Below are 12,448 nucleotides of genomic sequence, written 5' to 3'. Positions count from 1 at the left end.
TCACAAGACTGGAGTACGTCTGTGGGAATTTGTGCCCTAGAAAGCCTCAGTCTGTGTTCCGGTTCATCCCAGAGTTGTTGAGTGAGGCTGAGCTCAGGGCTCTGTGCAGGACGCTGGAGTCTTTATACAGGACCTTCCCTAAACTGTTACTGCAAAGTCTGAAGCATATTTTCAGCAGATTTATTACACTTGTTATAAACTGTCAGAATTAACAGGGTGTCCTAATAATGTGATTATTAGCTTGCTGGATGTGTGTTCCATGTGTTCTGCGTGTCGTGTTCATGTGTTCTGTGTTCCACGTGTTCTATTTTTGTGTGTTCTATGTGTTCTGTGTTCTATATGTTCTATGTGTCCCACGTGTTCTATGTGTTCTGCGTTTATGTGTTCCATGTGTTCTGCCTGTTCCAATTGTTCTGTGTTCCGCCTGTTTGTGTGTTCCACGTGTTGTGTTTTATGTGTTCCGTGTGTTCTATGTGTTTTATGTGTTCTGTGTGTGTGTGTTCCACGTGTTCTGTGTTTGTGTGTTCTATGTTCCATGTGTTCTATGTTCTATGTGTTTGTGTGTTCCATGTGTTTTATGTGTTCTGTGTTTCACGTGTTCTGTGTTCCTGCGTGTTCTGCCAGTTCCACCTGTTACAATTGTTCTATGTGTTCTGTGTTTGTGTGTTCCATGTGTTCTGTGTTTGAGTGTGCCATGTGTTCTATGTTCCACGTGTTCTATGTGTTCTGTGTTTGTGTGTTCCATGTGTTCTGTGTTTGAGTGTGCCATGTGTTCTATGTTCCATGTGTTCTATGTGTTCTGTGCTTGTGTGTTTCACGTGTTCTATGTGTTCCTGCGTGTTCCGTGTGTTTTGCCAGTTCCACGTGTTACAATTGTTCTATGTGTTCAGCGAGTTCCTCATGTTCTGCGTGTTCCACCTGTTCCATGTGTTCGTGTGTTCTGCGTGTTCCCCATGTTCCACGTGTTTCTTGTGTTTCGCGTGTTTCAAATTAGCGCTGACGCACTTCACGCGTGTGGAATGCAACACGTCCGGTTTCCGCTCGGCATGTCCAAAAGTATTTGGACACCTGATCACGAGCTTGTCGGACGTCCCCGTTTCAGAAACAAACGCTATTGGAACGCGTCTGTGGGAATTCGTGCCCCTGTGCTGAGGTCAGGGCTCTGTGCCTTTATAGAGCTCGCCTTATGCACAGGGCAGGAAAGGACCTTCCCTAAACTGTTGAATGATGTAATTTCCTGTATATGGAGCCCCGTGACGATCGCCGAGAATTTGTAAACACGCCGGAAAAGATCCGAGGCTTGATGACTGAGCCGCCCGGACTGCTGAGCTGTGCGCGTTACGTAAACGCCCGCGATGGGCTAGTTCAGACAACGATCATGTAGGAACCGGGGCACCTCCCAAAAATTAGTCAGCAACTGACTGGGTGGGGCGAGGGAAGGGGGGAGAGGGGGTGGAGATCAGGCCCAATATCTGGTAATGTTTTTTAATGGCGTGACCCAGACGAATGAAAACATCCATTAGGAAAACATTATTTTTGGGATTGAAGGGGTCGCGTCCCAAATTCCTCAATCTGTGACCGTCTGACGAGGGTTTAGGTCGTTTCGGGGCCCGTAGACAGTCACTCGGGGCCCGGCTGAACCCTAAAACAGCTTCTCCACTCAAAAAAACACCCCAATTATCAATACAAATCGACAGAATTATATAGTTTTAATTGTTTATTAATGACTTTGTCATCTGGATTGAATCTAGGGTTGCCAGGTGTGTGGTTTTTTAACCGAGCTGTTTATTATCCCACTTGTCCCATCCTTGCCAGGATATCTTGAGTACCTGTAGTGGGAGCTCACTGGTCAAGGTACTGGACTTGCTGGTTTAAATGTTTATTAATGGGTTTGTCATCTGGATTGAATCTAGGGTTGCCAGGTGTGTGGTTTTTTAACTTATCTGTTTATTATTCCACTTGCCCCGTCCTTGTATCTTGAGTACCTGTAGTGGGAGCTCACTGGTCAAGGTACTGGACTTGCTGGTTTAAGCCGCACTATTGGGCCCCTGAGCGAGGCCCTTAACCCTAAATTGTGTGCACTGTATCGGTCACAATTTTTCCCTCCAATTTCCCCCCGAATCGAGTCGTATTCACCTCTACTAGTGTGCAGTAGGTGCAGTAGGTGCAGCAGTTCATATGGAGACCCGCATCGCGCATGGACAGTATCCGAGCTGCGTATCGATCAGCTAGCAGAGGGCGTGGCTGCAGCAGCTATAAGGATGTCATGTCTGTGTAGAATAGATGGCGCCCGGCCGGCCGATAGCTCCCGACGAGCGCGTGTGCGGTGCTTTACCTCTGCGCATGAGTTCATGCAGGCTTTCGGCGCTCTGGTTCAAAACGGCCCAGACCTCCTCCTCCTGCAGGGGGCCCCCTCTCACCTGCAGAGCCTCGGCCAGGGAGACGTGCATGGCGCCTGTCCAAAATACACACACACACACACACACACACACACACACACACACACACACACACACACAATCAGTACAGCACAGTGACACAGTGATTCTACAACTCTATACATTTAGCACTGGACTAAAGCACTGGACTAAAGCACTGGGCTGTTGGACACCTGAGCAGGCTTGTAATAGAGGGCTTAGGGTGAAACAGCATGATAAATTACTGACTGCACCTGTACAATGTACAATCCACCTACTGGTATGCCACTGCTGGATAGTTCAGTCTACACTGCATATGTAAACTATATAAGATAAGATAAGATAGGATAACACTTATCTTATCTTATATAGTTTTCATATGCAGTATAGACTGAACTATCCAGCAGTGGCATACCAATAGGTGGATTGTATGGCCAAAAGTATTTGGACGCCTGACCATGAGCTTATCGGGGTATTAAAATAGAGTGACCCTCTGTGTGATCTATTTAGACAAGGCTTCTCACAAGAGTTGGGAGTATGTCTGTGGGAATCTGTGCCTGTTAATGAATACAAATCTATTATTCAAGGGTTGCCATGTGTGTGGTTTTTCAACCGAGCTGTTTACTTTGCCATCTGTCCCACTTGTGCCGTCCTCGCCAGGATATCTCGAGTAGCTGTAGTGGGAGCTACAGTAGTGGTTGTGGGAATTTGTGCCCGTTCAGTGTCAGTCGGTGTTCCGGTTCCTCCCAGAGCTGTTGAGTTCAGAGGTCAAAGCTCTGTGCAGGACACTGGAGCTTCTCTTCATGTCTTTATAGATCTCGCGGTGGAGCTCGCTCATGTCGGAACAAGAAAGGACCTTCCCTAAACTGTCGCTGCAATGTTTGAAGCATGTGATCAGAAGGGGCGTCCCCATACTTTAAGTCCACACCAGTGAAACCTGGTTAGCTCAGCACTCCAGAGCCGGAGCCGATTGTTATTTTAGCAGAGCTCCGCGGCGGAATGTTAATACCCACGTTTTGTCCCTCCGCGCGCCTCCATTTACCAAAACACAGCCGGGACAATTACCTTCGTTTAGCACGTCCATGATCACGGACGATAATCCCCACAGATTCACTACAGGAACGTAAACCAAACGTGGACGGTTCAGGGTCCGAAAGAGTGTGTGTGTGTGTGTGTGAGGAATAAACTAGTGTCTACTAGTGTCCGACTAACACGTGTGCAGCAGCACCGCTTCTTTTCACCTGCCCCAGGCGGGTTCATACGGAGATCCGTATCGCGCACGGAGAGTCACGCATTGATCTCCGTTATCCCCCGTCTTTGTGCAGCACCATCGTTCAGCCAGCAGAGGTCGTAACCGCAGCAGTTATAAAGAGTCCCTCAACCCCCCTCCTGCGGACCCGCCAATCTGTCTGTGCAGGCGTCCGGCCGGCCGATAGCTTCTTAAGACCCTGAGCTCTGACCCCATGTTCCCAAACGCTACTGTGCTACAGGCCTGGTCGGGTACTCAACAGACACGCCCATGTGGCCACACGTAAGGGAAAATAATAGTAGAGGAACACAGCGTGACCCTCTGGGAAAGATGCAGCCAGAGCAAAAAAAGAAAAAAAAAATGGACCACTAATCTTCCCCTACCATGTTTTTTTAAGGTCTGCGGCTGTTATTAATTTACAAATTTGAAAAATTCGCACAAAAGGCGATGTGCCGATTAACAATAGGAAAAGGATCCCTAAATGACCTCTGACCTTCTGTTAAAGGGTCAGCAGTCTGAAGGTCGGAGTACTTTCAGAAGAGACAGAGCATCAAATCCAGCCATCACTAATGGGCACCACCCAGAAACATTTGGGGCGAAGCAGGAACCCACTCCAGACAGGGCACCCAGAACTGTAATGAACCCCGTTGAGGCTGAACAGCGACACCTACTGGCCGGTCCAGACCCCAGCACACAGAGAGGAACGCCGGAGGAACACACAGAGCGTAGCGTGACTCTCTGGGAACCCACCCACAATTCCTTGCACTCGTGTAACATTCTGTATGAGACTCGCAGCCCATCCACATCTGTCCAAACACGACCGCCGCCCGCTTTCAGGTCAGAGAGCAGCGGGGGCGAGAGAGCGCGTGGGAGAGCGCACTGAGAGATCCCAGAAGATAAAGAGGATAGAGACGGTGCCTGTACACGTCCGAAACAAAACTCAGATTATTCAGGACGGCGTGAGAACGGAGTCGGAATCACGCAGCCGAGACACGGGAACTACACAGGAACACGGGAACTACACAGGAACACGGGAACTACACGGGAACACAGGAACACGGGAACTACACAGGAACACGGGAACTACACGGGAACACTGGAACTACACAGGAACACGGGAACTACACGGGAACTACACGGGAACACAGGAACACGGGAACTACACAGGAACACGGGAACTACACGGGAACACTGGAACTACACAGGAACACGGGAACTACACGGGAACTACACGGGAACACAGGAACACGGGAACTACACAGGAACACGGGAACTACACGGGAACACGGGAACTACACGGGAACACGGGAACTACACGGGAACATGGGAACTACACGGGAACACGGGAACTACACGGGAACATGGGAACTACACAGGAACACGGGAACTACTCGGGAACTACACGGGAACACAGGAACACGGGAACTACACAGGAACACAGGAACTACACAGGAACACGGGAACTACACAGGAACACGGGAACTACACGGGAACACGGGAACTACACGGGAACACGGGAACTACACGGGAACATGGGAACTACACAGGAACACGGGAACTACACGGGAACACGGGAACACGGGAACTACACGGGAACTACACAGGAACACGGGAACTACACAGGAACACGGGAACTACACGGGAACATGGGAACTACACAGGAACACGGGAACTACACAGGAACTACACGGGAACACGGGAACTACACAGGAACACGGGAACGTGCAGCAATCCGGCGCTTACGTGTTCAGTATCCACAGCTTTTCCTTTAATATGTCAAATATACACGTTTTTATTACGTTCAAAACTACAAATTATAACAATAAAGTAAAATAAATAAATAAATAAATAATAAACAAATAAATAATAAATAAATAAATAAACAAATAAATAAATAAATAAAATAAATAAATAAAAATGAATAAATAAATAAATAAATAAATAAATAAATAAATAAAATAAATAAATGAATAAAAAAATTAATAAATAAAGTAAAATAAATAAAGTAAAATAAATAAATAAATAATAAATGAATGAATGAATGAATAAATAAATAAATAAATAAAGTAAAATAAATAAATAAATAATATATAAAGCAATGCAGGCACTCGAATGTCCACACAAGCGCACTCGGGACTGGTCTGCCGGTCCAAAGCATCCGCTGATTGGACACGTCTCGTAGGAGGCGGGTGGTGACCCAACCCTCCTTGATCAGATCAGGGGGCATCCAAGCAGCAGTGGATTCACAGCTGGGAAGTGGAAATGACAAAACTGGGAGATAAATGGAGAAAAATCCAGCAAACCACAAGTTCCAATCTTGAGGTTTTGTGGAACGGAAGCGTTATCAGTCGCGCACCACCCACACGCCCATAAGGGCCGAAATTGGGGGAAATGAGGGAGGGGGGGGGGGGATCTTGGGGACAGGAAGGTCCAAGAGAAATCCTGGTGATGAGGCGAGTGTGTGGACGGGGTTTGCGGGGTCGTGATCCAGTCAGTGAACTGGCACATGCACACTAAGGGTGGGTGCTGGTGGGTGCTGGTGGGTGAGGGCGAGTTACGAATCAGCACTACACAAATGACCTTTCGAACCCGCAGCATTAATCAACCGCGGTTGTAAATTGGGCAGCGTCCCAAACCACACGCCTACGCTCGAGGGCCTTCGCACCACCGACCTGCATATCAGTGATGTCAGCAGGTACGCATGCGGGAGGAGGCGACAAAAAGGATTATGGGAATTAGTAACACAAAGCAGCGATGCACAACCGAAACAAAGAACGGGCGATACGAGCAAAAGTTTAAGGACGCCCCTTCTAATTATAGAATAACAGGTGTCGCTAACAGGTGTAATAAATCAACCATATAAAGGAAACAGTCTAGGGAAGGCCCCTTTCCTCTCCTGTGCACAAAGCAAACATCCTGAACCGGAACATCAACATCAGTTTGCACCGAACAGGCACAAATTCCCATACACAGACATACTTTAAAGTCTTGTGAGAAGCTTCTCAGATCACACAGCACTGTGTTTTCGAAACAGGACGTCCGACAAGCTCGTGGTCAGGCGTCCGAATACTTCTGGACCATGAGCGGCACATCCAGGCCAATTTAAATACAATGACATTTACATTTTCAGCATTTAGCAGACGCTTTTATCCAAAGCGACTTACACAATGAGCGGAACACGATGAGCAATTGAGGGTTAAGGGCCTTGCTCAGGGACCCAACAGGGGCAACTTGGTGGTGGTGGGGCTTGAACCGGCAACCTTCTGTTTACTAGTCCAGTACCTTAACCACTGAGCTATCACTGCCCTAATTAATTAAATCATTACATCATTTACAAATCATTAATTAATTAAATCATTTATTAATTGATTAATTAATTAATTCTGGACAGTTGCTGAGTTCTCAATAATCCAAACACTGCAGGTCTGATTTGATTGGTTAGTTTCACCCTTTGATCACCTGTTTTGTTGCTAAATCCACCAAACCCCTCTTAAACATAGCCGGTTCCTCTGTGTGTGCACCGCTGATGGAGCTCGAAAACACGCCCTGGCTCTCCGTTGCTGGAAAGTTCTACCACGGGGGAAATTCGGCTGGACGTGTCTCGCCGGGACGATCATTAGCATCTTCAGGAGGATCTCGGGGGGGGGTCTTTTAATGTGGTGTTTGTTTGCTCAGTGACGCTATTACGGATGCACGAATACGGATCAGACGCCGGAGCGCTTCACACACGGAAGAACGCGACAGAACGGCGGAAAATCGAAGAAACTTGAATGTAAAGCGGTGTGGGGAAACATGTACACGAGCGTGTGGAGCGGAATCTGTTTCACTCTGGTGCTGTCGACTAGGGATGTGACGATACACTCGACCCACGATGCGATTCTCGATACGATTTTTTAAAAATGAAATTGAAAACAAATTATGACAAAGTTTCCTTTTAGATCTGAAGTAGGTACAAACTATGCAAAACAATTTTAAATTAAGCCCAATTTGGCTGAAAAACTCCGAATTTGGCAACCAGGCGTATAGCACCAGTGACGTCAACCAGGCGAGGTGTATAGCGCCGGCGCCCTCTGCTGTTTAAAGTGAATATAGATTCATTTTACATGTCAACTTTTGAATCGGTTATTAACTGTATTGTGGTGAATCGTTACATCCGTACTATCGACCGGTCGGGCTTCTGCATGGACGTGATCGGTCCAAACAGCCTGGTCACTGAGTGGGCACAAATTCCAACACACACACTTCCAAACGTTGTGAAAAGCCTTCATACTTTTTTTAGACGCTGGCACCTACACCACCGGGAGGAGCGCGCCAGAGTGGCACTACCTAACCAGTTTCTGTTTCCTGAACCTCTTGGCGTATAAACGGCGATAAAAAAGCTCGCTGACCTCTGACCTGTAAATTCCTCTCTTTACTGCAGATCAGCACGATGCGTAAACCATGTGGTTAGCCGCGCTAGTCATCCGTACAGCAAACGCCGAGCGTCTCGGCTAGTCGGCGCTCCTCCTTCAGACGCGCTCGCTGGCACGAGGTGCACGGAATCAAACGATGCGCTTATAACGTTCGCTTCCAGCACCTTTGGAATGAAATCGTTGTAGCCTAGCGGTTAAGGTACTGGACTGGTAATCGAAGGGTCGCTGGTTCAAGGCCCATCTCTGTCAGGCTGCCACCGTTTGGCCCTTGACCCTCAATTGCTTATATAATATAGTCACAGCACTGTAAGTCGCTTTGGATACAAGCGTGTGATAAATGCTGAAAATGTAAATGCAATGTAAAATCGTGAGATAGAACGAGCACAAGTTCCAACAGACACACTCCGAAACCATGTGGAGAGCCATATTAACGTCTGTGCTTTTGCTCACGGTCGGATGTAGCTGCACGTGAACTGGAACCAAACAGACGAGCGGTGCAATGCAATGATATTAAACAGAACGGAACGCTGGGCGTCCACATACTTTCGGCTATATAGTGCACGCGCGTCCCTCAGGCGTCCCTCACAGGCGTCCCTCACAGGCGTCCCTCGGCACGGCCTTGAACGCCCCAGAGCTTCAGAGACCAAAACAAAGCTCAACGTCCCGTCTGACAAGGACGGGAGGAAGACGAAGAGCCTCCGTAACGTCTCACGCTCTCACAGACTGTTTGTGTTTCTGATGCCAGGACTGAAGCGGTGGGCACCACAAACACAAACAGCCTGGCATGAAGAACCATCAATTCAGACAAATAAACATCTAACCCCCCTTTCCCAAAAGAGAGGTGTGGATTGTAGACTCCTGGTCCTTTACTGGGAGTGATTTGGTTGGGTGGGCGTCTGTAGGTAAACGTCACGCCAAGACTGAGCGGGAGAAACCACAGACCTGAGCAACGAGGCCCCGAAAATGGTAGGAGCTTCGTCTCAGAGTCACCTAGACAATAAGAAACTAGCGAACAAGCACGACTTCCTAAATATTACACAGGAGCTCTTCTGCTTCCATCAGTTCATCCAAACATCCTGCAGGCCACCCAGGGAGGATGAAGATCCCTGCTGGGTTCGGTTCCTCTCAAGATCTCTGCATTATAAGATTTAGAATCTGTGAGGGAGCCACTGCTGGATCTAGGATCTGTTAAATCTGTTGGATCTGTGATCTGCTGGATCCACTGCTCGAGGATTAAAGCACAAACTCACACAAGTGTGGCACTCGTGACCTGACGTCTGACCGTAAAGTGTGACGTGCTGTCAGTATTCTGAACGTGTGTGTGTGTGTGTGTGTGTGTGTGTGTGTGTTTCTTTGTGTAGGTATTCGCTTGCGTGTTGCTTGTGTGTGTGTGTGTGTGTGTGTGTGTGTGTGTGTGTGTGTGTGCATGTGTTCTTGTGTGTATATACTTGTGTGTGTGTGTGTGTGTGCATGTGTTCTTGTGTGTATATACTTGTGTGTGTGTGTGTGTGTGTGTGCATGTGTTCTTGTGTGTGTGTCGTGTGTGTGTGTGTGTGTGTTCTTGTGTGTGTTGTTGTGCAGGTATTTGCTTGTGTTTTGCTTGTGTTTGTGTGTGTGTTTGCATGTGTTTTTGTGTGTATATCCTTGTGTGTGTGTGTGTGTGTGTGTGTGTGTGCATGTGTTCTTGTGTGTATATCCTTGTGTGTGTGTGTGTGTGTGTGCATGTGTTCTTGTGTGTATATCCTTGTGTGTGTGTGTGTGTGTTCTTGTGTGTGTGTCATTGTGCAGGTATTTGCTTGTGTTTGTGTGTGTGTATGTGTTCGTGTGCATGTGTATGTGTGTATACTCTTGTTTGTGTGTGTGTGTGTTCTTGTGTGATGTGTGCGTGTTTGTGCAGTTATTTGATTGTGTTGACATGTGCCTGAATGTGTGCATGTGTTCTTGTGTATATTTGTGTGCGTTTTGTGTTGACCTGTGTGTATGTGTATGTATTCTTGTGTGTGTGTATATCCTTGTGTTTGTGTGTGTGTGTGCATGTGTTCTTATGTGTGTGTATATCCTTGTGTTTGTGTGTGTGTGTGTGCATGTGTTCTTATGTGCGTGTATATCCTTGTGTTTGTGTGTGTGTGTGCATGTGTTCTTGTGTGTATGTGTGTATATCCTTGTGTTTGTGTGTGTGTGTGCATGTGTTCTTGTGTGTATATCCTTGTGTTTGTGTGTGTGTGTGCATGTGTTCTTGTGTGTGTGTATATCCTTGTGTTTGTGTGTGTGTGTGCATGTGTTCTTATGTGTCTGTGTGTATATTCTTGTGTGTATGTGTTCTTGTGTGTACTTCTGTATATTTTGTGTGTGTTTCGTGTTGATGTGTGTGTGTTTGTGCAGTTATTTGATTGTGTTGACATGTGTATATCCTTGTGTGTGTGCATGTGTTCTTGTGTATATTTGTGTGTGTTTTGTGTTGACCTGTGTGTATGTGTATGTATTCTTGTGTGTGTGTGTGTATATTCTTGTGTGTGTGCATGTGTTCTTGTGTATGTTTTGTGTTGACCTGTGTGTATGTGAATGTATTCTTGTGTGTGTGTGCATGTGTTCTTGTGTATGTTTTGTGTTGACCTGTGTGTATGTGAATGTATTCTTGTGTGTGTGTGCATGTGTTCTTGTGTATATTTGTGTGTGTTTTGTGTTGACCTGTGTGTATGTGAATGTATTCTTGTGTGTGTGTGCATGTGTTCTTGTGTATGTTTTGTGTTGACCTGTGTGTATGTGAATGTATTCTTGTGTGTGTGTGCATGTGTTCTTGTGTATATTTGTGTGTGTTTTGTGTTGACCTGTGTGTATGTGTATGTATTCTTGTGTGTGTGTATATTCTTGTGTGTGTGCATGTGTTCTGACTTTCTAATCCTCACCTCCCGCGCCCCACTAACAGGTGGCCACACCCCAAAATTAAACCCCCTGACCTGGAGGAGAATAAATTAGTCTGACTGATAATAACGAATATAAATTAGCCTTGAGCGTCCTGCTCTGGTTTTTAAATCTCAGCAGTGCTATCGACCTGACCAGGCGTCTGGTGGAGGTGCTGGCATGAGTGGTGAAGGATTCATATCAGGCACAGCGTGACTCTCCGTACAGGGTTCGGATCTGTGGGCCCCTCCTCGGCCAGCGTAGGAAGAGTTGGAATAGGGAAATGGAAATGACTAAATTGGAAGAAAAGGGCGAAATGGCAAAAAAACTGTGTTATCAGCAGTTTCCATTTATAAACAAGCCAAAGAACATGATGCTGGAGGGACTGCTGGAACTTTCTTTTCTCTAAAAGGTACTAAAGAGTTCTTTATAATATTAAACGTTCTAGATGGAACCATTTCTGTTTTTAAAACGTTCCAACAGTGAAGTCTAACTAGGTGAAACGTTCTCTGCGCTTCTGATGACTTTTAAGTTGGTTCCACTTTGACATTTGAGGGATTCGATCATACGTAGGAACTAAAGGTTCCTCCAGAGAGAACCTGAAGAACCTTACAGTTCCTTATGGTAGATGGAGCATGCATTTGGGAGTTATTTGTTGAGTTGCCTGTTAATAAATGAGCCATCAAAGTTCTAGGTTCTTGGAACCTTTCATGGTTCCTCTGGACAAACCGAGGAACCTCTTTAAGATGCATTAATGGAACATATTTTTTATAAATGTCTTTATATTTAAAAAACGAAGGTTTACAGGTGAAGTTTGTGGTGTTAAAGAACATAAAAAGTAGCAGAAAGTGGAACCCTTTAGTGGAACCCTTTAGTGGAACCCTTTGGTGGAACCCTTTGGTGGAACCCTTTGGTGGAACCAGGCTGATCTGACTTTGCTTGTTTGGAGAATAAGACCAGTTCAATTCTGGTGTGCTACTGAATTACGAACTGGTTTAGAAGGTTAGAACCCAGCATGAAGAAGCTGAAGATTAGAGAACCAGGACTGACCTGTGTGTGATGAAGGAACTGTACGAGGTTCCGGTGTTTACAGCATCACATCCGAACCCAGAACCACCGACCGCTTCTCCTGCTTAAATCCAACAGGTTGTTCCGAGCGCACATCCGAACCGAAATCCCACAATACTGGTCCAAAATCCAGGTCCTGCTTCTTCCTCTGGGGCTTTTAATCCTCGCTGGTGTTTTTTAAACCTCTCGGGAGTTTTCAAATGTGTCTTTTTAGATCCAGAAGAAGCAGAAAAGCGTTTCAACTTCTTGATGAATCTAGAAAGCCATTTCAGCTTAGAGGGTTTGGCTTCCGAGGGTTGCCAGGTCCACTCCCGTCTACCTTTAGGTTGCCAGACTCGGTGTTTTCACACGTTTCTGTTTCGGGTTGCCAGATTTTAAATACCAATAGAAAATGAACTTGA

General features: G+C 46.4%; 1 protein-coding gene across 1 annotated transcript in view; it reads right to left on the bottom strand.

The window, feature by feature from the left end:
• Positions 1–12,161, bottom strand: part of ptpn13 (protein tyrosine phosphatase non-receptor type 13) — a 58,564-nt gene extending 46,403 nt beyond the window's left edge. The window contains exons 1-2 of the mRNA XM_063011991.1: positions 12,030–12,161; positions 2,336–2,455 (exon numbers count right to left, since the gene is read on the bottom strand). Coding sequence (XP_062868061.1) covers positions 2,336–2,450 — 115 coding nt within the window. The 5' untranslated portion in view covers positions 2,451–2,455; positions 12,030–12,161. The remainder of the gene's footprint in view (positions 1–2,335; positions 2,456–12,029) is intronic.
• Between the last annotated feature and the right edge of the window lie 287 nt (positions 12,162–12,448).

Source organism: Trichomycterus rosablanca, chromosome 16 (genome assembly GCF_030014385.1).
Source record: "Trichomycterus rosablanca isolate fTriRos1 chromosome 16, fTriRos1.hap1, whole genome shotgun sequence".
Taxonomy (NCBI): domain Eukaryota; kingdom Metazoa; phylum Chordata; class Actinopteri; order Siluriformes; family Trichomycteridae; genus Trichomycterus; species Trichomycterus rosablanca.
This window is presented reverse-complemented; position numbering and strand designations above follow the sequence as displayed.